The 27,297-nt window shown below is 39.8% G+C and overlaps 1 protein-coding gene across 5 annotated transcripts; it reads right to left on the reverse strand.

Moving 5' to 3' along the window:
• Positions 1-582: 582 nt before the first annotated feature.
• Positions 583-27,061, reverse strand: STX17 (syntaxin 17). 5 transcript variants are annotated; one of them, XM_064431571.1, is made up of 8 exons: positions 26,906-27,061; positions 21,390-21,571; positions 17,283-17,348; positions 11,027-11,243; positions 5,799-5,917; positions 5,663-5,713; positions 4,048-4,134; positions 583-3,355 (listed from the first exon to the last, which is right to left on the reverse strand). In XM_064431571.1, exons 2-8 carry the CDS (start codon positions 21,510-21,512, stop codon positions 3,116-3,118), a joined length of 903 nt encoding a protein of 300 aa, XP_064287641.1. In that variant the 5' UTR covers positions 21,513-21,571; positions 26,906-27,061; the 3' UTR covers positions 583-3,115. The 5 variants fall into 5 exon arrangements, with proteins under 5 accessions (XP_064287641.1, XP_064287610.1, XP_064287622.1 ...); XM_064431540.1 differs by having other exon boundaries at positions 11,027-11,246; positions 26,906-27,060; XM_064431552.1 differs by lacking the exon at positions 26,906-27,061 and adding an exon at positions 26,763-26,853 and having other exon boundaries at positions 11,027-11,246.
• Between the last annotated feature and the right edge of the window lie 236 nt (positions 27,062-27,297).

Raw genomic sequence — 27,297 nt, forward strand, 5'->3', positions numbered from 1 at the left:
CCTGGGTTCTTGATGACCACTGAGCCAGCTGCACCAGTGCTCGAGTGCCTTTTCTCTTTGCAGGCAGGAGGTCGAACAGCTAAAGCTGAGCTGGGCTTGCCCATTCTGCTGAAGGGCACTTGAGCTTTTACCTGGGAAAGCCAAGGGCTTGTCAAAATCCAAGTTGTGTTTCAAACTGAGCCCTTCCACTCTGATATCTGTCTCTGTGGTTTTAACCATTTGATGCTCAGCTTCCCACTCCCTTTAACACTTCTCAGCTTTTCCAGGAGAAGTTGTCAAAAATCTTAGTGTTATCCCCTTAGGGAACAAAACCATTCCAAACTGTTTTCCATTGAACTTGAGTCCATTTCTGAGCCACTGTGTGTGTAAGAGTTACTGGAGGCCTGTGACATTTTAGGAACTTATATTCATTTCAGTCAATGTAAATATTGTGATAGCTGAAGTATGTGTTTGGGAACTCATTACAGGATTCTTGTATCTTGACAGTGCAATTATTTTAATAATATGAAATTTGGGAGGGATTAATTTTTTAGATGCTGAAAGGAAATAAACCCTGGTGTTCTCAGTAAATGCTCCAACCAGTCTCGTAGGCAAAACTTTTATTTCATCTGAAAGAATTATTTATATCTTACAATTCTTCTGAGTAACATGCCTAGCAACTTAATTGCTAGTTTCATTACTCACATGCTGATGTTTCTTTGCATATGTAAATAACCCACCTATTTTAAAATATCATAGCTTAAATAACAGTCTCCCACATCTAGTGTGTACACAATGATTTCCAATTGCTTCCACAAGGATGCAAGGGGGAAGAATAGTTTTTGTTGTAGCCATTTCATAAAATGAGTGCACAACAAGCTGAATTTGTATAAGCTGGGGCAGGAATTCAGTCTTATGAATTTAGATTGTCCTGGCATTATTCCAGCTTGGGGGGAGAGGATGGAGTCCACAACATCGCTGCTGTTGCTGTTGTCATTTAAGTGCACGAGGTTTCACAGCACACAGCAGGAAAGCAGCAGAGAGCACATTTGAAGATGATACAAAGGATCAACCAGTTTCTGATTAAGAACACTTTTTTTCTTAGTATCTTCCTTTAAATGTAGAAAATAAATATCAAAGGAATGAACAGCCTTACTATGAAGTTATTAAAAGCTCATTAACTGTGTTTACATCCAAAGTAGATGCATTGAAAGGAAAGGGCTTTTTGCCTGTCAGAAGCAAATGAGTTGAATTACTCAGGTCATGTTTTGCACTCCAGCTGATTTTACCAGTGCAGGCACCGAGGCTTTAACACATGCAGTTCTGACAATGTCTGCAATTACTTGTGAAAACTGTTCTTGCACACATTGTTTCCCTGAATCTCAGACCTACTTAAAATAGACATAATGCTCTGGCTGATAGCAATTTCAGTATTTTAAAAGTAATAAGGAAGCATGGCTTAGAAGAAGTTATTTGTGCTGTAACAGTTGCTTACAATGTCTCTAGGCACAAAACCCCATCATCTGTCATTAGCAGACAGTGATTTCCAGTGATGGTATCAAAGTACTGGTTATTGAAAGGGAGCTCTTTCTGTAGTACACTTCCCTGGACCATGTTCCCTGCTAGGGAGCCTTATCTCAATACTCATTTCACTGTGCACCTAAGAAAACAACTTAAGCAGAGCTCAGGATGAATTGACCAATCAAAAAACTTCAAAAAGCGGCTTCCCAACCTCAATTTCTGTTCCCCCAAACAGTAGCAGCAGTAGTGTGGGAAGTGTCCTGAAAGGGTGGAGGTAGGACCATGTTCAGAACAGCAAATCATGTGACAATTGTACAATTATATAACAATAACAACACATTAACACTTTTGCATTTAACAATCGAAGCTCCAGAAGCAAAAGGCTTCTTAAGGAGGGTAAGATAACAGGTGTCCACTATAAAAAGCAAGCAAAAGCACTGCCAGCATTTCACCCCTTTCAGGCTCCACAGCACGTCCCAAAATCTTGAAGAGGCTGAGCAGCTACACTGCAGTGTGGGTGGAAGCAGAAGTTTTGGCACTGGAGAGTAATGCAAGAGTGCAGCTGCCCAGACAAGGGTGGTTTACACCGTCAGCTCTATCAGGCTGACACTTCTGACCCCGTCCCCACCTCGGGGGCTGCCAGCTGGCACTGCCAGCGTGAAGGGACCTCACAGCAGCCTGAGGGACAGAGCCCTGGTGGGAGTGGGCCTGGCTGCAGCACTGCCTTCCAGAGAAGCTGTTCAGCTCTCCCACCATGCTGCTCTGGGCTCCAGGAGAAGCAAAGGCAACATCTTGCAGTAAGTGCTGCTTCAACAATGTGAGGCTTCAGGTTCAGAATGCCAGAGCTTGGATCTTCATCCATGTATAGTGTTCTCAGGACAAGCCAAGGAGCTGAACAGCTGTGGAAAATTATTACCCTCCAGTAGCAGTGCTGCAGGGTTGCTGCTTAGACTGTTCAGTTCACAGCTACACTTTGGGGAGCTTACAAATTAACTGCCTTGCCTGGAAAGGGGAGAAGCTGCTTCCAGTGCTGGTGTGATATATACATAACTTTTTTCTACTTTGCTCAGTCAACATTCACACCTTTTCTTACGACAGCACATGCTTCCCTGTGTATTATTAAACAGGCATAGTCAGTCATATCCTGGGGAATAACAGGAAAAGTTTGGAATCCAGATAAATTAAGGTAAATTTAAAATACTATGAGCATGAAAGAATGATGGCATTTATTTCCTTTTCTTTGGAGCACTACAATAAAAGCTCCAGCTTCTCATGGCATTCATGGGAAAGCACTAGAATTTTCCAAGTATCTCTTTGTGTTGTCTGCAAGACACTTTGTGCAAATTTGGCATGAAGCACCTGTCACCCATTATTACAGCTGTGAATATACCTTACCTAAGAATTATGTAATTAAAAGTTATCCCTATAATTTTCAAAGGACTGATGTCACTGTGTCTGAAAAGAGAAATTCTGACACAACTCTTTCTGCCCTCCCAAGGAGCAGAACTGTCATCAAAATTCACACAACTCAGCCTTTTATATAAAGCATAAGGCTGCAAGTCTGTCATTAGCTCAGCTACTACACTGTTATTCCTGGCCATAATGTATCTATACTTCAGCTGGATTTTTTGGCACTTTGGTGAGAAAGCTCTGGACAGCTGGAAGAGACCTGCTCTATCATTTTTTGTTTTTTTCTTTGTATCAATTTTCCACCTGTGAAGCCCAAAATCCCACCACCAAGTGCAGCTGCAATTCCTGCTACTTTGAAGCCTGCAAGGAGACCAATAGGACCCCCCACCACTCCACCAATGACTGCACCTGCCACAGGCAGAGCTGCCAGCTTGTATTTTGCAGCCTGTAAAGGAAAAAAAAAAAGTAGTTAGAATACTTGCCTGTGGCGATGTGCATTTTCCCCTCACTGCTCTTGGCAATGACTTGAATGCTCAGTGATAAATAAACTTTACAAATTAGTATTTTAAAAAAGTATGACAGAATATGCTAACACCAATTCAAAATCCTGTCTTGTGTATGCAGTTGTGAACCAAGTCCTTTCATGTGGTTCTAGCTGCTTTGTACACTGGGTGTTACCTGGTCACCATCCTTAAATCAAATCAGAAACTGAGAAAATGCTCAGACTTTTCAGTGATGGGCCTGACTGCAGCTTTGGGGATTATTTAGCAATTGACAAGGAACAGGATGGCAATGACAGGTTATCATCAGCCTCTTGTTTAATGCTTGTGTGATTCTTGTGAGCCAGTCACTGACTGCTCTTGTCTTTGCAGGTAAAACAAAGTAACCATCAGAACACGGTTTAAAAAAGGCCCCCCCCCAAATTAAATAATTGTATTTTCTAGCAGCCTGGATGCAATTGAAAATTACAAGAGAGATTGATTTTTTTTTTTTTCCCTGCTACCTGTGGGTCATTTCTTCTTTATTTCCTTAATTGCTGGTTCCCTCAGCATTAAAGACGGCAGATCAATGGGGTTAATACAGAGGGTGGCTGGGAGGCAGGGCACCATTGATTCACCAGCAGGAGCAGATCCCTACCTTCCCCAAGTTTTTGGTTCCCTCTTCAACATTCGCAGCAGCACTGTTGACATGGTCTTCAATCCTGTCAATCTTCTCCTGCTGGGACTAGATGCAAAGGAATTATGAGTGAGGGAACCTGCTGGGAAGCAGCAGTGAGCCAATACACACCATTTTAATGCCTGTAATCAGGGCCCCACAGCAGCTTTCATCTGCACCCGGCAGCCTTAGTGGTGCTCCATGATTAGCATCTGCTAAACTCTGCTGAAGCTACAGACTAACTTCAAAAAATCTAAACTATTAAGTAATAATATGGGGTGGATATTAGACAACGTCTTGCTGCAGTTAAACAAAATGATTTCTAAATCTTTTCTACAGATAGAGGAATTCACAGTCCCAAAGGAAAAATAATGCAAAGTAGCCTGTTTTCTTTCCCGCTAAGTCTCAGTTTCAACAAAAAATTCTATAAAGGGCATTTTTAAGATCAGTACTAACTCCAACATACAAAGCTGCATCAAGAAATCTAAGAAGTATTTAATTACAACATTATAGAACAATGACTTCAGAAATAGTGACAGCAGGGAAAATATACTTGATGTTGCTCTGTATTTTACTGTTTGATTTTACAAAAACATTCCATCCTTTCTCCCAGTGCAGTCAGTCAGGTTCCCCTGCAGTCTCTCCCAGGGAGCAGAAGATAAAGGGGTCTGTGAGTTTGTTTGTTCTTATTCTAATCTGAGCAGTACGCAGGCTGTTTCATGTCACAAAATAATGAGATGGCTAATGTTCAGCTTAACATAAAAGGCATTCTGAACTTGTTTCCTCTTTCTAAGTCAGAAACTGCTGAGTACACCAGCTCTGGTATTCATCTACAACGCAGTCCACCCACCTTAAATGCTTGCTGCTATAGCTAATGATGGTTAAGTGCAAAATCCAGTAAGTCCTGGGAACAGGACCTCTTCCTTTAACCTTTAGAGTACTGAATGAACATTTTTGCAGTCCCTCTCTAGTCTAATGGTTCTTACTTGGGTTTTTTTTTGTATAGATGAAGCAGCACATACTCAGCAGAAAAGATAAAAGGTAGGTTATTTATCCCTACTAACCCAGTAGCAAGGAGATTAAAGAACTCTCCTAGGAGATGAGAATTGTGCATTCAAATTCCCTGTGGCACAGGAAGAACTAAACATTGGGAACAGACATTTTGGCAATATGGTGAGAGCAGAGAAAGGGCATGATAACAATGAGGATTTTTCTAGCACTCCTGATCGAGTGAGAAAAGATACCTGACAAACACACACCCTGTGCAGCAAGAGCTGTCACCACCATTACAATTAGGACCTAGGTAGAAGTCTGCAATCAACACAGCAGAGGTTCTGCTAAGGTTCAGCTCGTGGCCGTGTGCACTGGCAGAAACATTGTAGCTGCTCCAGTGGCAAGAATTTGGGAGCAGCTGCCAGCACTGGTGCTGAAAGAGGAGACTGCTGCCTCCTCAAAGTGTCACCTTGGCAGAGCCTGAATCACAGGAGAGATACATCCTCAGCTTTTTTTTATCCCCACCCAACCCCACCTAGGAGTTACCCATGCACCCTGTTTTTGTAGGAGACTCTGTAGGACAGAAAGCAGAATTAATACTTACACAGACTAAGAGAGAAAACTCAGTCACCAACTGACTGAGCTCAACCAAGTCCTGCAAATAAAATAAAAAAAAGTTATTCTGTGATAGTTGCTAGAGCAAAGAGCACCAACATGGCAGGGAGGGAGTTCCAACATACCCCTTCTAAACTTTCCCAGGACTCAGCTGCATTTTCTTCCTGAGGTATTTCCGGAAGGCGGGAGGAGATCTGGATCAAACTTTGGGAGCCATCCTTCACTTCTGTGTTATATAAAGTTTCTGAATGAGAAACATGATGTTTATAAACAAATGCACTGAACCAGGATGCAGATGCTGTGCAGAATTTCTCACTCCTGAAGTTTCTCAAGGGTAATCTGATACTTAACCTAATTCTAGCCAAGCAACAGCCCCAAAAATGATCATATAGGGAGAGGCCTTACATCACTACACAGTTTCTTAAAAGGATGTTATTGACAAAGAAATAGATTCATTTCTATCAGCACATTTTCACAAACACTCCTGAAATGATACTAAATTATACTCCTGAACTCAAAGTCATTTAATTAATTTTGTATTGACCAGGCTGAGAAAACTGGGCTTGGGACAAAAAGTTTTCATTTATGTACGACACATAAAAACTCTGTGCTCCCAAAACTGAACAGACAGTTACTCATTTTATGATTGATTATCATGCAACCAGTTTGATTTTCAGCCATTGAGAATTAAAAGATGCTGGAGGAAAAAGCTTTCAAAGCAAAAGCAGTGAAACCCAAGTAATGTGGTGCCCAGCATTCCATGCTGGATCCATGAGGATGGCAGACATTTGCAGCTCAGTGCTGTACACGAGATATTCTCAAGTATATTCCTCCCTAAATCACCTGGACTGAATGCAGAAGACATTAGGACAAAGTATGGTGTTAAAAGCAAGGAATGACAGACAGTGAGTGGCACTGGGGAGAGCAGATACAATGAACAGGCTCACACACCCCTCCTCCAGTCAGAGCCCACTCCAGAGCCACTGCAGATGTCATGGACATGCCTGTAATTGTGGACAACAAATTGAGTGGCAATAAAGAAAAATAACAAAGCAGTTTGGCTTGTCAATACAAGGACTGAGGAAGAGCTTGGGAGTCTGAAAGGCAGACTGGAGAAGGTGTATATGTAAACACAGTGCAAAGATCATCTCAATTTAAACAACTTCAGCTTCTGAAGGGAGATGCTCCTTCAGCAGGACACTGGTGTTTCCTTCCTTGGGAATGCAGTCCCAAGAGAAAGCTTATTATGGGGAAGGCTGGTTAGATACATCTAACAATACTAAAGTGTAAATATTGTATTAAAATCTTTAGATACAACGATTGTGCCAAGGTACGATAATAATATTATATAACTGTTACAACAACAGATATGTCCAATGGAAAACAAATATAATCATATTAATAAAAAAATCAGTGCATGCTTATTCATGGAATTAATTTAAGATAAAATAAAAATGATAACATTTTCATAACATTTGTCCATTTCTCAACATTTTTATCTCAATATCTCAAAATAGATGAAGGACCCAATCTTCTTACTATCAGCACAGGAGAAGTCTAACATGAATGAAATTTATATTTAGACATAATTACTAAGTAAGCAGAGTAACAAGAATGCACTAAGCAATTTGGGGGCTTAACTTGGGCTTGTTTTTATTTTTAAGTATTTCTACCCCTTTTCCTTTAAGAATCCAGACACGGAAGGCACTTCACGTTCTATAATCATCACCTGTTCTTCCAGAGCATATTTCTGATTAATAACCTCAGATTAATTAAGGTTGTATACTCAGTTCTAAAATATTCCTTTCCCCTTTTCAATGTAATTAATTATATATCCAAACGGGTGAATTTTTTTTGAGAAAACTGTTCTGCCACATACTCTGACATTTATCACAGATTTTGAGGATTTTATTTCATTTCAATCCTACACAATCCTATTTCAAAATCAAGTTTCTTCTGCCCAGAAAGGTGTACTCTTCCCTAATCAACCACATGATGCTAAGGTGGTTAAAATTAAAGTATTCATAATTCAAAAGCAAAATAAAAATCTCACTAAGCAAAGCTGCCTCCTCCCACGACCTTGCTCTGGTCTGCTCCTAACAATATATGCCAACCTACTGCAGAAAAGGATATCCTTGAAAGTGTTGTAAAACCATGGTTTTGCATGACACACATTCCAGAGAAATTAAAACTGTAAGTAGGTTTACATGTTTTCATTTTGTAGTAACTAAAAATCAGTGAGAAAAAAATTCCTCACAAAAATTCTTAATTCACTTAAAAAAAAACTAAGGTAAAGAAGAGGAAGGGTAAGAGGTGGTCACATTTGGGCTGAAAGTATGAGTAAGAAATTTATATTCACTGCTTCACTTTTTATCAAGTCTAACCAATTTTAACAGAATTGAGAATGGAAGTGACTCTACCAGTTCATTTATACAGCATCTTCACAGAAATACAATAATACAAAACACCTCTGCAGATTTCACAGAGGAGTTTTACACCTCATTACACTTGAGATAAAAATCTAATGCTCTGGAAGATCCAATATGCTGCTTAAAAGATTTTAGTAATTTTAAGAGTGGAGTCTCACCTTTTGTTAATATTTGTTTAATATGCAATTAAATTCCATTTCTATTGGCCCTCTGTTGAGGATGTTGAATGGGGGAAGGGACTGTATCATATCACTGACATGCCTTCTAAATGGGAGATTTGAATTTGTAAACTCCTTCCTTCTCTGCCAGATGGGAAGCAACATGCTACAAAGAACGGGCACGTATTGAACTTCCTTTGATTAAGATCAACAGCCAAGATTTGCTTTCAGGACTGCAGCCTCTAAGCACAAAAGAATAGGCAATACACTGTGTCTGGGTTAGCAATTCAACAGGGCTGCTTGCACAGGCAGGCAAACTTGAAAAAAAACTGTTTAATTGTATTTAGTTGTCTGCCTGTCTGTTTCTCTGTAGATGGGGTGAATTTTTTCCACATTCCTGAGCAGACTTGCAGATGCCTGTCATTCCAGTATTTTTTTCGTTCTTCTCATCTCCATCATTCTAATAAATTTATTTGTCCTTCTGAAGTGCTGTTATAGTCAATGTCCTCTGTAGTTCAAAGGTATTTCAGATTTCAGAAACAGTCCTGTTCTTTGAAATTAAACTCTAGTTCCCATTTGCTACCTATGTAATTGTGTAAAAAAGAGAAGCAGTAAGCCAGGACAAAGCCTTTCCAATGAAATACTGGAATGTACTGAGAACAACTGCAGAAAGTCACCAACAGAAGAGGTATCTTAAATTTAGTTCTGATCATAAAAAGAGAAAAGCGCACAAAGAGACTGAAAGTAATGGCTAATATATATGAAGGGAATCACTGAATATTGAAGACAATGAGCTCTCCACAAAAGAGATGTCAACAAGCTGGGTAAAATTATTAATAGAAATTATGTGGAAGAAGTTCCTAAAAGATAAAGGACTGCAGAACTGCTGGCAGACACTAAAAACCAGGCTGTACTGAAGATGAAATCAAATCGTCCTGATGCAGAGGAAGATGTTTATTGCTTCAGCAAGAGCTCTTCAGTGCCCTGGATGTCAAGAATTTGATGCACAATATGAGTTACAAATTAAAATATAAACAGGGAAAGTTAACATCGGGAAGACCAGGACATAAATACATTTCAACTACCAATGGTAGCAAGGACGTTCCTGTGAATGTTTTTGCAGTTAGAGAAGACCAAGGATGTGGAAGTGCATTGTCTGACAAAAAGGTAGCTTTAAGCAGGTATTTGATGCAATTAACTTAAATAAGAAAGATAGAGGCTGAAACATAAAGGGAACAGGTTAAAAATATTTGGATGAGCTAAGCCTTTTTAGGGTCTGAAGGTTTGATGAAATTCACTCTAGAGCATTTTTAACAAACAGCCTTTGAAATTTCAAGCATATTTTTGAGAACTTGAATAAGGTGCTCCTAGAGGACTGCAAGAGAAGAGACTTTGAAATCCACAAAGACACTAGAACAAACTACTGAACAACTAACTACAACATGTTGAAGGTGTTGAAGAGGTCGAGATTTTTATGTCAGAAGCCAATTCAGTCTATTCTGCTGGCCTTTTAAGAGAGAAGTTTTTTACAATGGGGGTGGTGAGGCACTGGCACAGGCTGGCCAGAGAAGCTGGATGTCCCCATCTCTGGAAGAATTCAAGGCCAGGTTGGACCTGAGCAGCTTGGTCTGTTGGAGATGTCCCTGTGCATGGCAGGAAGCTTGGATCTAGATGATGACCCAAAGGGTTCTGTGACTGTGTCTGATTTATCTTCATGTTCCCAGTTTTTCTGATACTACTGCACACGACATTCTTGGAAGCAAGCCTGGTTGTCAATTCTCCTTTTCTCCCAGTCAACACGAGGCTCACTGGCTTGTTAATCACACTTAAAAGAGTTCTTGTAGTTCTGCATGCAGCAACAAGAATGGTCATGAAATCAAATCTGACAGCAGGTTCTTCTACAATGCTACTGACTGAGAATGCTCTTTTGATTTTAGGACACATGAAATGCTCAAATCATTCTAAGTAATACTGCTACTGCAGCAATCAAACTAATTACAGATATGGGAAAGGTTTAATCCTGATGGAACCAACCTTCTCACAGATCATCAGGAGAAAGCACTAGCCAGCACCAGGGCATAACAGAGACTTCTTCTGAAGACAGAATGGTAGAACAAAGATTGAAAGACATTTTATACAGAAAGGAGGGAAGACCAGCAAACATATCTGATTTCTAGCATGTCACAGTGTATTTTCAAAAATGTTTATTTAAATGGATTTATACTCCTTTCTTGTCATTTACCAAGTTAAAATGCTACAGGAAGAGGTGTTCTTCTTTACCTAGGAACTTGCTTCTCTTTTCCATATATTTCATCAATGCCGTATTACGCTGTTTGTCATATAAAAATCTTCCTGGTATTTCTTCACTAATTCAATGAAAATGGCCAAAATTATTATTTGCACATGATCAAGTGATTTGCAGGGGGGACAGAAGAAGCCAGAACCATAAAAATATATCTTGAAACATAAATGTAAGTATTCTTCTTCCTGTGAAGAATCCACTATTTCAAGACTGAAGGGTACAGGATCTTTGTCATGGAAAGCCACAGATATTTAATTTTTAAAGATATTTAAGCATTTTCTGCTTATCAAAATTCAGTCACAGGGCATGGCAAAAGTGTGGTGTAGGGAAAGAAATCTACTTCTTCATTAACAATACTCTTCAACTGAAATCTTATTTGTTTGCTTCATTAATATCTGGTCAGAGAAATTGCATACTGGATACAACAACAGAGATACAATAAATACAGAAATTCAATTTACTACCTTGTCCTAGAGTTGCAGATCTGGTTAAAGAAGCATCCTCCTGTCCTTTGAGTTGCCTTTTAAGTTCTTCTGCAGATTCAGAATGCAGCTGCAGGAAGTCCTTAATGGCAACTGAAGCTTCCTCTTTAATGGGATTTATCATTCTCTGCAGAACTGGGATGTCTTCCTGCCGCACTCGCAAACAGAGCTTCTCCATCTCTCGCATATTAGCACGGAGCTGCTGCAGGAGTATTAAGAGTTATTTTGTAGCTTACTGTGTGAGAACACCAGACACCTCCAGTGCCTGGGAAGCACCTTTCATCTTCACGATCAAGGGAGAAACATTTTGAAACCCATCACCACCACTATTTTGATTTTTCTGGCTGTCGTTTTGTACTTTATCCACTTCTCCAAATCAGTTTGCTTTATTTTGGGTTTCAGTTAAAGTATTTAACTAATTAATTCATTGTGTAATCGCTGAAGTTATTTCTGTTTCTCCAGTCAATTTAGGTCTTTGCCAAAATATTTACACAAGTTACAACAAGTTGCAATAATATCCAAGTAAAGTAAGTGACTGCTTCTCAAAATTTCATTTCTCATAATAAAAAGTGACTGTGGTGATCACAGGACCTCAGGATACAGTCATTCATAACCCCCAACTACCCTAAAACTTTCATTTTATGAAGACAACTTCAAGGACAAAGGAGAAGGATTACTTTTTTAAATTTTTTTTTTCAGATGAACAACAAATATATTTGTTTCATTGGAACATCAAGTTTAATAAAACATGTAAATACTTCTTTAGTTACAAGACTTCTGAGGAGATATAAACTGTTCACAACTATTAAGAAGAGTATGTGTACAGGCATTTCAAATGAGATAAATTTCTGCATTAAAAATAAAGGGGCTTTTCATTGCCTGGGCTTTAACAATGCACACAAATTTTCTTGTCCTACAAATTAAAAGAATAAATTTACAGTTTAAATTACACCACTTACTGTTTTAGGTCAGAGTTTTTATCTAATTATAAAAAAAAGACTGTAATAAAAGTATATTCTCTGCATTACTTTACAGTGATATAATAAATTCTACACTTTGTCACATTATTTACCAGTTAATTTGAATATTCGCCTCACAACAGAACAAGAGAATGGATTGACACCAATGAGTGGTTAGAAATAGAAAAGTTTTCTTCCAGAATACAAACCAGGTACAGGTAATGCCTTAGAAAGGTAAAACTAACTGTCTGGAAAAGCAAGATCTAAATGGAACTAAGTTTATTTATATATACTAGTGGAATTAATTGCTTTTAGCATTTATGAAAAAAATAGTAGAAAATGTAATTAGAGAAGAAGGAAGGAAATTATTCAACAACATGTTGAAGTAACATTGCACAAACTTCCAAAGAAAGAACTATTGATTTGTTAAAATCATGTGTCAAATTACTAAGAAATGATTAGATTATACTGTATGCTTAAATTAAGAGTACTATTAGCCAAATTAGGCTGTATTATTCAAGACTAACCTCAGGTAAAACCACTGATTGACAATTTAAAGAAAGAGAGATACAAAAAAACCCCAACTGTTGAAGACACTGAGCTGAATTAGAAACATGGTAGCCAGTAACTTTCCCCATCCATTTCTCATCTCAGTCTGCCTCCTGCTTCCTGGTATCTTCCCCCCACGGCGTGCCCCTATGCACCCAGAAAAGGAGAATGTCACCACTTCCATACTACACCATGTGCCAAAATTCTTGCTTTACAGAATCTTGGAATTTCATTTAAGTAACAAAATGGGACTATCTAAACACAACACTCAATCATCTAATTTCTAGGACTATATGCAAGCGGCTGAGGTTGATTATGCTGTTTTATTTCAATTAAAAAAAAAATTACTATTATCCTGTCTTTGGCAACAATGGAGACCAAAAAAAGGAAAAAAGTCAAGCAAACAAAAACTAGTGAAAAAACAGTGACAACAGTGAGTTTGGGGTGAGATAACAATGGTTCCATAGCAGCTGCTTTTTCTTTGAAACAAAAAGGAGAATTTTGCAGTTGAAATTGAGTCAAAATGTAGTTCTACTTGGGATCTGTACCATGGCAGCTGCTGCTGGGGCAAATTACAAGTTTGTGCAGTGACCAACACAACACAACTGGCTGATGGGAGTTCTCACAGATCCTGAACAGAAGCTGAAAGAGGTATGAAGTGCTCATCCTAAGGAATGGCTAAACCAGATCCTCACTTCCACTGCTCATTACTACCTTGCCAATCAAAGAGAAATATTTCTGAGCAAGAAGATGGAGGAATCATATGATGATATTAGCTTATTTAGTGAAATTTAATTTTAGTAGCTCTTCCTTTGTGGTTTTGAAGGGAGGACTAATGCTCTACTTACTGTCAATTAAACAGAAGGTGAATGGATTCAGCCTAGGAAAGTTCAGCCCTGCTGTGAGGAGACACATCCCAGGAGCTCACCAGGGTGTAACATCACAAATGTTATGGATATGCAAATCTCATAATAATTTAATGGCACTGAGTTTAATTTCTAGGTAGAGCATGAAAGCGTATCACTCTTATCCCAACTGTTTGCACTTTTAAAACCAAGATTATTTATCAAGGAAGGTAATACAAAATTCTCTTTTTATTTGTGGAGACACCTGAGTTTCACGCTCTCCAAATCCAACCCAAAAGACACAGAATTTTTTTATAACAATTGCAATTTTTGTCCATCAACTTCCAACAATCTTTGTTTCAAATGGCTTTCTCACAAAAACTGTAAGAAAATACAACTGATGAAAACCTTGGTAAGTTATCCCTTCAATGCATGATCCACAGTCCCTATATTATTTCTGTCAGCTGTTTATCTAATCTGGTCTTAAAAGGACTTCTGCATAAAGAGCTACAATTTCCTTCATACCTCACTGCCAAAATTCAGTATACTATAGCATTTCCTTATGTCTAACACAAATCTCTCTGGCCTCAGTTTAAAACAGGTAAATCTAATCCTCTCTGTACAAAACAGGGAAAGACAAGCCCTGCCCTCTTTGCAACCCTCCCCTGCATGTTTGCAGACAGACAGCACAATACCTTTGGGCACTCTTTGGGCAAAATAACTAATTTGTTGATCTTTACCAGGAGTCCTGTTTTCCCAGTTTCTGACTGCATTCACTGGTCTCTCCCTATTCACTTCATGCCTTCCTTGGAAGTGTGGTACCCAAACTGGACAGACTATTCTACCTGGGATCCCACTACTGCTGACTGAAGAGACTGTAGGAGAGAGACCACACTGACTGCTCTTCTGTTCATATATGCCACCAAGTTATCTGGCTTTTTTGGACCACACAATCAGTTCACTTCTACTCCATGTCCCTCAAGTCTTAGAAAATTCTTGGTCAAAGGAACTTTAAGGATATGTTTACCGTGCAGATGGCCACAGGCTGCAATAATGACCTGATTTTACATGATCCTTCACTGATACCACGAAGAATCTCCTGCAGAAATAAAGTTTTCTACACTGCTCCTCATGCCCTCACAGCATATCCACACAATATGCCAGAGAGGTACCTGAGGATCACTTCAGAAATGTTACAGAAGACCTGAGCCACACAAGACCTTGGGCCAACAACCTGAGCTTCAAAGATTTAAGCAAAAAAAAGCTGATCAGAAACCACCTTTAACTTGTAAACCATTTTCAGCTGAACTAGAAGCCATAAAAGTGAACAAGAAAAAATAGATTAACATTTTTCAAGCAGCTTTCCAGGTTAGAGTAATACAGTGGAGAGATTATGTCAGCCGAAGCATGTTTTGCAGAACAGTCTCTTTCTGTGGGCTGAATACTCAGACTAAAGCCAGCCTGTTCATCCACTGCATTTTCTTTTTTTTTTAGTTTAATATCTTATTTCCTCTCTAGTAATTGCAGCATTTCCCTTCCTCTCACCACCAAAATGATCAAGGCAGTCCTTAGATGTTACAGCAAAATACTGCCATTTTATTGAAATTAGCTTAAACCTTGCAGTAATAAACTAATTGTGTGGTACAGTCAGCATGTATGCAGACAAAGCCCAGAAAACTGCAAATTCATTCAGTTTCCAACATTTTAAGAAGTTCATGGACTGTCCCTAAACATGAAAATATACAAGAGCACGTTCAGAAAAACTAATACATGATACACTAGAGCTATTTTCTCAATATTTTTTAAAGGGTCTCTTTTTGCCCTGCGCAAGATTTATCTGTTTTCTTCACCTTCCTTTATAGAAGTTTTTAATGTGTCACCCAGTCACTTGAAAGCAGAGCAACAGATTTACACTCATCTATAGTTCTATTATAATTTTGACCATCATCAAAATTACAACAGAAGTAATTATTCTGGGTAAACTGAAAATTCAGAAAAATGGCTAATTATGTGCACATGGATTAAATGTAGAATGGCTGTGCATATATTTGTCTAAAACCTGTGGCGGATGCCTTGGGTCAATATTGACTTAGGGATTCCTAATGTATTTTTACAACATCTAATTTTGAGAGCAAAGTGTGTGCTGCAGAGAACATTTGGTATCACAATAATTAATCTGATTTCTTTGCAAACAAACAGATCACAAGTCCATCAGTAAACATTTAAACAGCTTACGGCAAACACATTCTACATGTCATATAATTTATTATCAAGTACTCCAGACTCCTAACTATTTAATTAAAACAAAGAGCCAGTCTGCTCTTCTTTCATGGACCCAGATACTTATTCTGCTGTCTGGGTATCAGAATGTGAACCACTTTAATGCATCTAGATCTGTATCCAGAGCTAGAAGCAATAAATTGCTAAAGATTTACTTTGACTGAAAGTAAAAACAGCAAGTTTTAGATTCAAGATAAATGTTTCTAGAGAAATATAAGCAGTTTTCTTATTACAGCACTTAAAATATCTAAAAATAACATCTTCAACACAATTATTTTTTCTCTAATTATTGACAGATTTTTGTCTTGCTAAAGAAATTATACTGGTAATTTAAAGTTACAAGAGAAGCCTTTCCCACAACTCAGATGTGAAAACAGATTAGAGAACAGACATAAGCAAATGCATGCTTACTACACCACACCTGTTAAAACACCATTGTTTTAACAGAACTTCCACCTTTGAAAGCCTCTTTGAATATGAAGAAAAAACTTGTATTAAAATTTCAAAAGTACTTGGTGAAAAATCAAAATACACACTCAAACGTCCAATGAGCAGGAATATTAACTGGATTTCACATGTCACTTCATATCATCTACACTAAACAGAAAGCTCACTATTCCTTAGAAAAGACACGTAACTCCAGCTCTGCCTACCATCTAATTCTGTTGTTTGATCAGGATTAAGTTCTTCTTTCTGAGGTGAGCAGGTTTTGGTGGTGGTTGTTTTTTTCATTTTTAGTCTGTTCTAATTTCCCAGAAGAGTCAGTAAGATACTGAAACAAACACGGGAATTCACAGTATTGGAATTGTGAGCAATGGTTTAAGACTACGCCACCTGTGCTGGCAAATCCTGCTTGTCTACATGCAGTGTAGGTCATTTACAGTAGCAAAAACAGGTCTCTCCTCTGAACAACATCTATGAAAGCAACACAAGCTGCCTCTCCTGGCCAACAAACGTCTGTCCCCAGAACACTGGCAGTGCAGCTGTTGCAGCCACCAGATGCTGTATCTGTCTCAGCAAACTTTGTGCTGCAGATGTGGTCCTTGTGTTCTTCTGTACTGATAATCTACTTTGCCTGTGTGCTACTTAGCTGATGTTTGGCTGAGTTTCTGCATCATTTTCATCAAGACATAGGTATTTTTAGAAACAGTGTATGGTTCCCTATGGATGACTATGGGTGAAGTCACTGACATGATGCCCGTGCTGACCAATGTGCTGGTATTTCCTCCCTTGATGATCTCATGTACCTAACAACAGATGTGCACACCAAACTAGTCGTCCAGATGTTCTCTATGTCTGAAATCATGCTTTAAAATTAGCAGTATCCCTTATTGCAAGAGCTGTCTTCTAATTTAATAATGGAAGAGGATAGTTTGCAAAAGATCACAGTCTCCAAACTTTTGCTTTTTCAAGAACATAGAAACATTTCTGACTGTATTTGCCTCATAGGACACAATTAGGAAATCCCTAACTTTTAAATGAAGCTGTGTGCTTGCTTGTCAAACCCACCAGCCAAGGATATGTCTCTGTGAAGGTCCATCTCTGAGGTGACCAAAACTATGTAATTCAACCCCATCAGCAGCACAGCCATTTTCATGTTCTTACCTGAACCGTTCGTCCTGCATTGATGTGCTCTTCATGCAATCTGTCCCAGAGCCTGCATCTCTGATACTAAAACAGAGGAAAAAGACTCCTTAGAATTGCTATTTTTAGCAACTGGCTATGCAGAGAAAAAAGCCACCTTTGGTTAATGATCACTTTAATTTTCCAAAACTGAAAGTAAAGACGTTGAATCATAAACAGTTCCACTGCAAAATTAGAGAGGTAAATAGCAATGTATTTTGCGAAAAATTTTGTACAATGTATTTTACTGAATTACAGACAACCAGGGAAAACCCTGTTTTTATCAGTTTTTAACATCCAAGTGATATTGCATCCTGACACTGCTGTGGCATAAATCACTTGGTGGGCAGTAGAACAAATGGCAGGAGAATGGAGTGGAATAGTGGATAAACAGTACTGGTCATATAGGACAACGAGGTATCTGATACTATTGACAAAGAAAATGGCATTACACAATGCTGCTGTCTACATTCACACTGAACATTTCTATATAGTAACAAACACAGCTATAAGAACCATCAGGCCAGATCTGGCACCTCCATGAGGCTCCACTAACTTCTAGTGGGAAACGATCCACACAGTACTTCCCATGGGACAGAGACCAGACTAACTACTACAATAGCAGAGAGCAAGTTTGGCAAAAGAACTGCACATTATCACATATGAACCTTTTCAGCAATCAAAGCAAGCAGTGCCTGCTACAGGCAGTTACACAAATAATATAGAGACTTTAGCATGAAAAAGAGTAGTAAAGTAAGAGAAGTAGAAGCTGTGATTCCTGAATGTGTGCTGAAACTATCAAAGAATATATTTACAAGATTTGACAATATTAGAATATTTATTTAATTGTTTAGATAACAAGGCAAATATTTACCATGATTTTTAAGGTATTTTTATGTTTAAGTTTAATTCCTCAATTTCTTAATAAGCTTTCTTATCAATAAAAAACTTTACCTACAGCCTCTATCTTTCCGCAACTGTTTTCATAATTTTAGATGCCACAGCAATAAGTTACTCAGCTTCCTAAAATACAAGGAGAAATCTAAAGTTACTACTTATTTTCAGAGCAAAAAGTTCTTTCATGATAGGACTTTGTAGTGCTATGGAGGATAAAAGTGTTCAACAAAGTCAGATTAACATTATTCTTCTAGGAAACGGAATAGTAATAACCTCTGAATAAATTGCTATGTCATTAAAATTGCTGCCAGTGTTCTTTAAAATAAAATGGACAGAAAGCCCTGTATCAACAGTAGATCTTCCAATATAGTCACCCCTCAAAGAGTACTGAAACAGCAATTTCTGAAGTTTTAGGGAAAAATCACCTATTTGATTTCAGCTGACTGTAATACATTGTCCAAACAACTAACAATAAAAAATCCTGTTATCCAGTTAAGAAAAATTCCTCAGGAAGCCTTTACTGCTTTTCATAATTTCTTCTAGAGATGTTCAGCACATTCATCTGCTTAATATATTGTTTATTACTTTGCTTCGAAATTCCGAATATGCAAGTGACGAGTCCAAAGAATCCAATGACTTAACACACTGACATTCACGTGGTCAGAGAATTCCTCCTTGTTGACTTCTCTTTGTCATGCAACACAAAGTAGGCCACGCTCCTGGACAGCGTTCACCCTGGGGGCCTCCAGGATAGTAAAGCTTGAGAAGAGATGGTATTGACATTATTTATTGTGGAAGCTGGGGCTGTTCAGCCTGGAGGAGAGAAGGCTGCATGGAGATCTCACTGCAACCCTCCAGTATCTGAAGGGGGCCTATCAGAAAGCTAGAGAAGAAACTTGTTCAGGAGCTGTGGTGACAGGACAAGGAGCAATGGGTACAAATTGCAAGAGGGGAAATTTAGGTCAGAGATTAGGAAGGAATTTTTTACTCTAGGGTGGTGAGACACAGGTTGCCCAGGGAGGCAGTGGATGCTCCATCCCCAGCAGTTCAAAGCCAGTTTGGGTAAGCCTTGAGCCTAGTGGAAGGTGCTCCTACCCATGGGACTAGATGATCTCTAAGGTCCATTCCAACCCTTTAACATTCCATGATGTTATCCTGAACAAGTACATGTAAAACTCAGGGAGGTCCAGGAAGTAAAAACGTCTGTGGAATTCTAACCTCTTATGTTAGGTCCAGAGGAGAGCCACAAAAATGGTACAAAGGCTGGAACAGCTCTCCTGTGAAGAAAGGCTGAGAAAGTTGGGATTGCTCAGTTTGGAGAAGAGAAGGCTCTTGAGAGACCCTACTGCAGCCTTTCCACAAAGAAAGAGGGCTTAGGAGAAAGACGAAGACTTTTTACTAAGGCCTGCAGTGACTGCAAAAGGGGCAATGTTTTTAAACGTTTAGAGGGTAAGTTGAGAACAGACATAAGAAATTTTTTTTAATGGGGGTGGTGAGGAACTAGAACAGATTGCCCAAAGAAGTTGTGAATGCCCCAGCCCTGGAAGCCTAGGTTGGATGGGGCTTTGAGCAAACTGATGTAATGAAATATGTTCCCACCCCATGGCAGGGGAGTCGGACTAAATGATCTTTAAAGATTCTCTTCCAACCCAAATCACTCTATAGCTTCCATATTTCTGTGATATTTAATCATAATTGTGCTATAGCCAAATAGTTTGTATTCCACAACAAAAATATAAAACATTAGGTTACCCTTAGACATTCAATCTTTTCTGCTCTATGAATATTCTCTTGAGAGCCCTCTTTAGAAAGAAACTTTCATGCTTCTGCTTTGGATCCCTTTCACCTCTCCTTGACAGTATCCAGTGGACACAGAGAAAACTCAAAAGTTTGTCATAACATCTCCTGCTAAAAGCTCTTCAATAAATACCTGACACAAATGTCCACATACAGATAGGACTCAGATATTCTCATTCCTCATTTTGTGTCACCTTGACATATAGTCCCACCACAACAATGGTTCCCAGACAAAGGTAAAAACTGTTTCACACAACATCCTTTAAAACAAGTATAAGAAATTAAATTGAAACAATGACATGAATGGTACAATGAAATTAAATTAAAAAAATGAAATTTTTCTCTGTTGAAAGCAAGAGAGAAAACGTGTCTTGCAGCACTTTTTTTTTGGAAAGGATTGTTACATATCACCAACAAAGCCTGGGGCAGTAAGCCAAACAAAATCTGCACTTTCCTGTACTAGAAAGAACGGGAATTGTAGTACCAATGTACTAGCAAGTCAATTGCTGTTATCTAACAGAGACTTACAGACATCTGTACCTCTTTTGGATACACATGCATTTTATTCCCTCTTAAGAGTGAAAAGCTGTCCAATCCATGGAATATGCTTTAGAAAACAAGAATTTTCATGGGGAAAGCATGGGAAGAAAGAAAAAGTACAGAAAACTTATTTCTTAAGGCTATAGTTTCTAAGTCTTCCAAAACTGTCATTTAGAAAGTTGGACTCTCACATAGTTGAGAAGCAATGATGATGAATTTATGGTAGCCACTTCCTCTGAAAAGGTGTATTCAAGGTCAAATTTCATTATATATTGATTTTATAGTTTCTTCAAACAGTGATTTAGAAGATTAATTGTTTGGACTATCTCTGGAACCTAAGGTTTAAATCAATATTCATGAAATGAGGTTAGAGATATTGGCTTCATCATAAGTAAATAATGTTGCTGCTCTAAGCAATTGGACATAATTAGTGATTTTTGCTTAAAAGTAGCCTGTAAAATAAACAGGATCAGATTCTATAAAATTATCCTTTTACCTCTAGGGATGTTTGGTTTGCATGGCTGAAAGTTAATTTTACAAAAACTATTGAAGAGAAAATCATCATGACAGCTCACAAAAGTACTGTAACACTTTCATTATGGCTAAAATGCACACAAAAGATATAAATGCGAATTATCATACAAGTATTTCAGCCAAACTACTGCTAACATTGGTGTTTACTACAAATGTAAAGGCCTTTGTGCACACAATTACAAATATAGAACTTTCATCTTTAGCCAAATTTGAATCAAAGCATTTTGTCATCAATTTCTCATCAAAAACTCTACATAATCTTTCAGTGTGACTGCTTCTATACTGCAAAAATAACTACATTAGTAAAAAGTGAACACTAACCTTCTCAATATTTATTTGGTGTTTTCTTAACCTTTCCAAGTCTGTTGGAATTGCCACTTTAATGAATTTCTGAATTGCAGGTTCAATTCGGCGGAGCTTAACTTTCTCCTCATCTTCAGACATCCTAAAAGCAGCTTTCAAGTCAACAGTTGTCCAATATACCTTCACCAAGGTAAAAACCCCTAAAAACAAAAACAAAAAAAAAACAACAACAAACAAGAAAATTAAACCGGAATCACTTTTTAAAGAAATCAAAATAAGATAAATCCGTTTTTCTGATGATCACGTATTCCCCAAAACCAACAGTTAAGCAGTATTAACATCTGGATGTTTGCATTTAAATGTATTATCTCTACTTGTTTGCAGGCTTTGGAAATCTTTTTTTATAAAACTTAACACTAACAAGAAGAAAGAAAGCGACTAAGTAATTAAAGCAGAGGTAAACATGTTTTACAGCATTATGATACAAAAAAAGGTTTGAAAAAACCTTCCAATTAGATGCTTTGATTGATCAGAATTCACATATTGCCAATTCACATTCAGAATCATCCTCGAATTTGTAAAACATGTCCTGAAAAGACACCAGAATAAAATTAATTTTGGAATTCCATTTCCTGGAAATGTTAAGAGCTCCTGAATGAAGATTTGCACTCCAAATTGCCTATGTCCCCTACTGACAATGACTAAGGCATCACCTAACAAGGGGTATAAACAGGCTGCTGAAATACTTGCAGAACCATAAGTACATAAGCAGCCTGAATTCTGTTCCCTGCAGAGTGTAAAACATAATTTTTGAGTTTCACTTCTCTAAAAGAGAGATGTGTAGTATTGTATGTAATAGTATTTATCTACAGAGCATAGGAGTAACATAAAGGAATTCCATTATGCTGAATGCACACAAGGGGAAAGAAGACACATAGGAGAAAGTTTTGTCACAAGTGTCAGTAAAAAGACATGTGCTACCTGGTGACATGGAAGTACCTGAAGTACATCAGCTATTGTATCAGAAAGCTTTCCCAATTTTCCTCTTTCGGTAATTAAACTGATTTAAAGTAATTAACCCAGCATATTCCTCCTAGTACTGGTCAGGCACAGCAGAACGTAACAGGTTAAAAAATATTCCTGTTCTTCACACAGACAAACATATTATCAACAGTGAAATTAGACATCACTTTTTTCACATCTACCTACGGTGTGAAAATGCAGAGGGAGGGTGTTGGTGTTCTTCTGAGACCTGCAATTCCTGCAGGCAGAGAGAACATGGGGGCACACACCAGATGATGGTGCTGGGTCTTTGACTGCTGTGTTCAGCCCCAGCCCTCTCGTGCAGGCTGCAGGGAGCACACAAACAAACCTGCTCCAAACTCAAAGGAGTCAAGTGGGAAGCATCTTCCAGCAAGAAAGCAAAAGCATTTCTGGTATAGGGAGGAAGATGGTTGCAAATAAAACAAAGCTGCATTTTTCAGAACAGAATGCTAACAGGAGACCCTCCTCCTTTGATCTATGTCACTCAACAAAGAAATTGAGAACTGTGGAAAGCTGAATGTTTACTGACTAGAACAAGTTAAAGGAAGTCAATCTTTAAGGTTTCAATGACACATCTTTTCTTTTTTCAGAACCTCAAAAGTAAATTATCTCACCAACTGACTTTGCAATCATTGCTAAATCATACCCACTTCAAATTATAAAAACACATTCTCAAGTGGTCTGACAAATCCCCTTCTAACCCAAGGCATTTAATAATAACCTTCAAATAAACACGCAGTGGATGGGTGACCTCACATTTTTCAGGTTGCAAAAAAAAACTTTATACCTTTTGTATTGACTCACTCTTTTCACTGTTCCAAAAACAGCAGTTTAAATGCAAGATGATAAAAATTACATTCTGTTATACCTTGGTCACTACAGTCCCTAACTTTTGAAAGAGGCACTCATATATCACAGTTGAATGCTACTCTGAGTCTAGAATTGACTTTTTTTTATAATGTCCAAAAGATAAGCATCATACTCCAAACTGCAGTACTTCCTCCTCAAACAGGCATTTAATTTCCTGGCAGCTTATACACTAATCCATGAGTTTATGAGCTAGAATTAATTAAAAATTGGCTCCCTAAAGATATTTAATAGCCATGTCATGCTTTTCCTTAACACAGAATCATCTTGAAGAAGTGTTGATGCAAATTCTTCAAACATGTAACACCACATGAACCCAAAGAAACACACAGCCCGTTCTGTCTTAGAGGAAATACAGCAGAGACGAAGTTAAATTCACCATAACTTTGTCCTTAACCTTTCATGACATCTGGACATTGATGAGAGTCAAAACTGATGGTTTAGATGACTTACAATCCGGAGCACTGCGAAAGCAGAGTTAATGTAAACAATGGCCACGTGCCTTGGGTAGATGATCTGAATTCTGAATTTTGAAGACTTGGCTGCATGCAGAGCTCTGGCTAGTCATTTTCTTCTCATTAAGAATTTCCTGACAGTAAAGTAACTACCATGACAGTGTCTACTCTTTAAGACACTGCTGCCTAAAATTCACTGTGCAGCAAGTTTGAAAAATAAGAAAGAAATATAAAAACTCCTTACATTCTCTTCAAGTCTCCTGATTTTCTCTCAAATAGTATAGTAGCTTCTGAAACAAAAATTCTAAGCCATAGATTATCAATGCAATGTCTTACTTTTTTTTTACATTCATATAGTATTAACATTAAATAAATAAAATTAACGTTATGCACTTCTGCTTGTTGCTGATGCAACTTCAAGGAAACCTTGCATACTTTACATGACTTGTGTTCTCCTAAGCATGACTTTAACAACTCATTTCTGAAGTAATAATGCCTGTTCTTTCAGCAATCAGAGTAAAAGGACAGTTTAGGTTGGCAGGGATTTTCACATGCCATCCTGTACAAGCTGAATCAGATGTCATTGCACAGACCCTTGTCCAGTAAGGTTCTAACACCTCCATGGATGGACATTCCACACTCACTAGAGCCCTCCTTCAGTGTTTGACTATTATCCAGGCTAAAAACAAACAAGCAAAACAAAACCAAACGACGACCATGAAGACCTTCCTTGCAGCTAAACCAGCTTGTGTCCACTGCTCCTCATCCCACTGTCATGCACCTCCAAGAGCAGCCTGGCTCTACAGCTTCTACCTGCAACAGGAAGATCTCCCCTTCCTTCACCTTAAGGCTGAATAAACCCACCTCTGTTTCTCCTAGAATGCCACGTGCTCCAGCCCTCTAACCACCACAACAGTAGGGTCCTTTCCTCTAAGGCTTCTCTCCATCAAGTCTTCCCAACTTGTTCTAGGGGCACGGCTTTCTTATTGCCCCTGCTGGAATTGTTGAGGCTTCTGTCTGCCCGTATCTCCATCCTGTCAAGGTCCCTCTGAGCAGCAGCCCTGTCTGGCCTATGAACCACTCCCCTCAGACAAGGGAAAACACTGCACTCAACTTCAGCTTCTTAGGAAGGTGATTTGCCTCTGTGCTTGGATCTGAGTACCAGTGACTGAAATAACACTAATCCAGAAGTGATCAAAAGTGAGATGGAGAATAACTTTCAGTCAACAACGTAAATAAAAGAGACATATCCAAAGCAGGCTGTAGCAGCACAAGTCACATAGTTGCAGTCAACCAGAAGTAAAATTCTTCCTAGGTATGGTAACATACTTGTTACTTGTTATGAGTTTCAGAAAATGGTGCTAACACACCTCAAATGTTAATACTCAGGAACTTTTGTTTGTTAACACTCCTGAACTTTTGTTAAACTGCTTAGTGTTCTCCCCTGAAACCTAGTACAATACACAACAAACCTCAGGAGTTCTGCTTGCCCAGGGAAACATAATGTAATTCACTGACTTGATTTTAATTCACTCACAACACTTTAGACAACCACTGCCACTAGAAAAAATACCTCCAGCATAAATGCCTTGTTGATAAGGGTTGAAAGGTCAAAAAGTTTTTCCCTGTAAATAAAATTAACTAGAATGTTAGGAAGTACAGCAGCTTTCTACCGAGGGTGACCTGAAACATTTCCTAGAGTGGTACTGTCCCCACAATTACAGTGACACTATTGCCCACTTGGCTGAGGCCTGCAGTTAGTGAGGAACGTGCTCCTCTGGTAGGCTACAGAAAAACGGCACTTTGGGAGTAAATTACATCTTTTACTTTTTGTCTGGAAAATGAATCAAAAGAAAATAACTTTGTTAGGCTGAAATAAGGCACAGTCACCAGCCCCAGTGTATTCACAAAGTAACATGAACCTGCTTAGTGAGATAAACAGGCACACGTGTGGGATCTCCCACAGAACACCCACAATCAGCAGCTGTACATGTCAGGCTGTGGCTCCCAGCAGATCTGTGCTCTTGTGGACCACCTGATCTAGGCAAGGCAAGGGCACATGACTGCATTTTGTGGAATCAGAGCAGACAACAGGCATTTTGTCTTGGATTTGTATGTTTAAGCCAGCTGCAGAAGCTAATGACTAACACGTGAACACCTTTTGCACAAAGCTGAACCGGTGGAGCGAGTCTGCAGTGGGCTGATGCCTGCCATGAGAGGCCACAACACTTCAACCTGCAATCAGTGCTCTAATACTGAATTCTCAGTATTAACAGAACTACACAATCAATTAGGTTGGAAAAGACCTTTGGGATGATCAACTCCAACCTATCAACACCACTCTGTCAACTAGACCATGGAACTAAGTGCCACGGCCAGTCTTTCCTCAAATTCCTCCAGGGACAGTGACTCCACCACGTTCCTGGACAGCCCACTCCAAGGTCTAATTAACCTCTGCGAAGAAATTCTTTTTGACGTCCAACCTAAACCTCTCCTGGTGCAGCTTAAGACCAACAGGTTCTGGAGGCCTACTCTGCCTGTACCATGCCCTGGAAAAGCAAGGCGAGCGTGAAAAAGGAAAAGCATAAAAAATAAAGACAGGCTTCAAGCGGACTAAACTACTTCTTTTTTTCCTGACTTACAGTTTTAAAAGCCTGGGCAATGCCAGGCTTAACAATTTGTCGCGCTGCAAAGAATAAGTAAGTAAATAAGCAAACAAGACAATCCAAGCTGCTGTGACGCGTTCTGTCCCGACCAGCGCCACACAACCCGGCCGCGGGGGAACCTCGGACCCAGCCGCTGCTGGGGGCATCTCCGGCCGGGCACCCCCAGCCCCTCCGCGGCGCCGGGCCGGGAGCAGGACGAGCCCCCGCCGCTCTGCCACCGGCCCTGGGCCCGGAGCGGCCCGGGGGCAGCGGCGGCCGCCGCGGCCCGGCCGAGGGCCCGGAGCCGGGAGTCGCGGGGGGAGCCCGGCGCTCGCTCCGCGCTGCGGCTCCCGCCGGCAGCGGCCCAGCCCGGGGCTCACCGTGCGCCCGCCAGGCCCCGGCCCAGCCTGCCCCGGCCCTTCCCTGCGCGTCGCTGGCACGGGGAGCGAAAGCGAAAGCAGAGCCGCCCCGCTGCCCGCTGGTCCCGCTCCCTCCGCCCCCGCCCGCCCCCTCACCCCCTCACCATGGGGCGGCCGTGTGGCGGGCGCTGAGCGCGGCCGGCGGCGGCCCCGGGACGCTGGGCGGGAGCCGGCGCCGGGCTCCCCCTCCGCCGCGGGGCGCGGCCCAGCCCCCGCCGCCACACGCACACCGCCTCCGCCGCCCCCGGGCCATCCTCCGCGTGGTTGTTTCCCTTCGGGAACCGCCGGGCGGGGGCGGGAAGGGGACGGAGAGGAGGAGGAGGAGGAAGAGAAGGAGGCGGAGAAGCTGTCCTGGCCACGGCGGGGGTACCGGGAGTCTGGGATCCGGGTTTGTCGGGAGGGAAAAGTTAAATTTATTCTTCTAAAAGAGACACAAAGATTCCCGACAAAATTTTAAGAGCTTTTCATAGAATCATGAAGTATTCTTGGTTGGAAG

This window comes from Passer domesticus, chromosome 1 (assembly GCF_036417665.1).
Source record: "Passer domesticus isolate bPasDom1 chromosome 1, bPasDom1.hap1, whole genome shotgun sequence".
NCBI lineage: Eukaryota > Metazoa > Chordata > Aves > Passeriformes > Passeridae > Passer > Passer domesticus.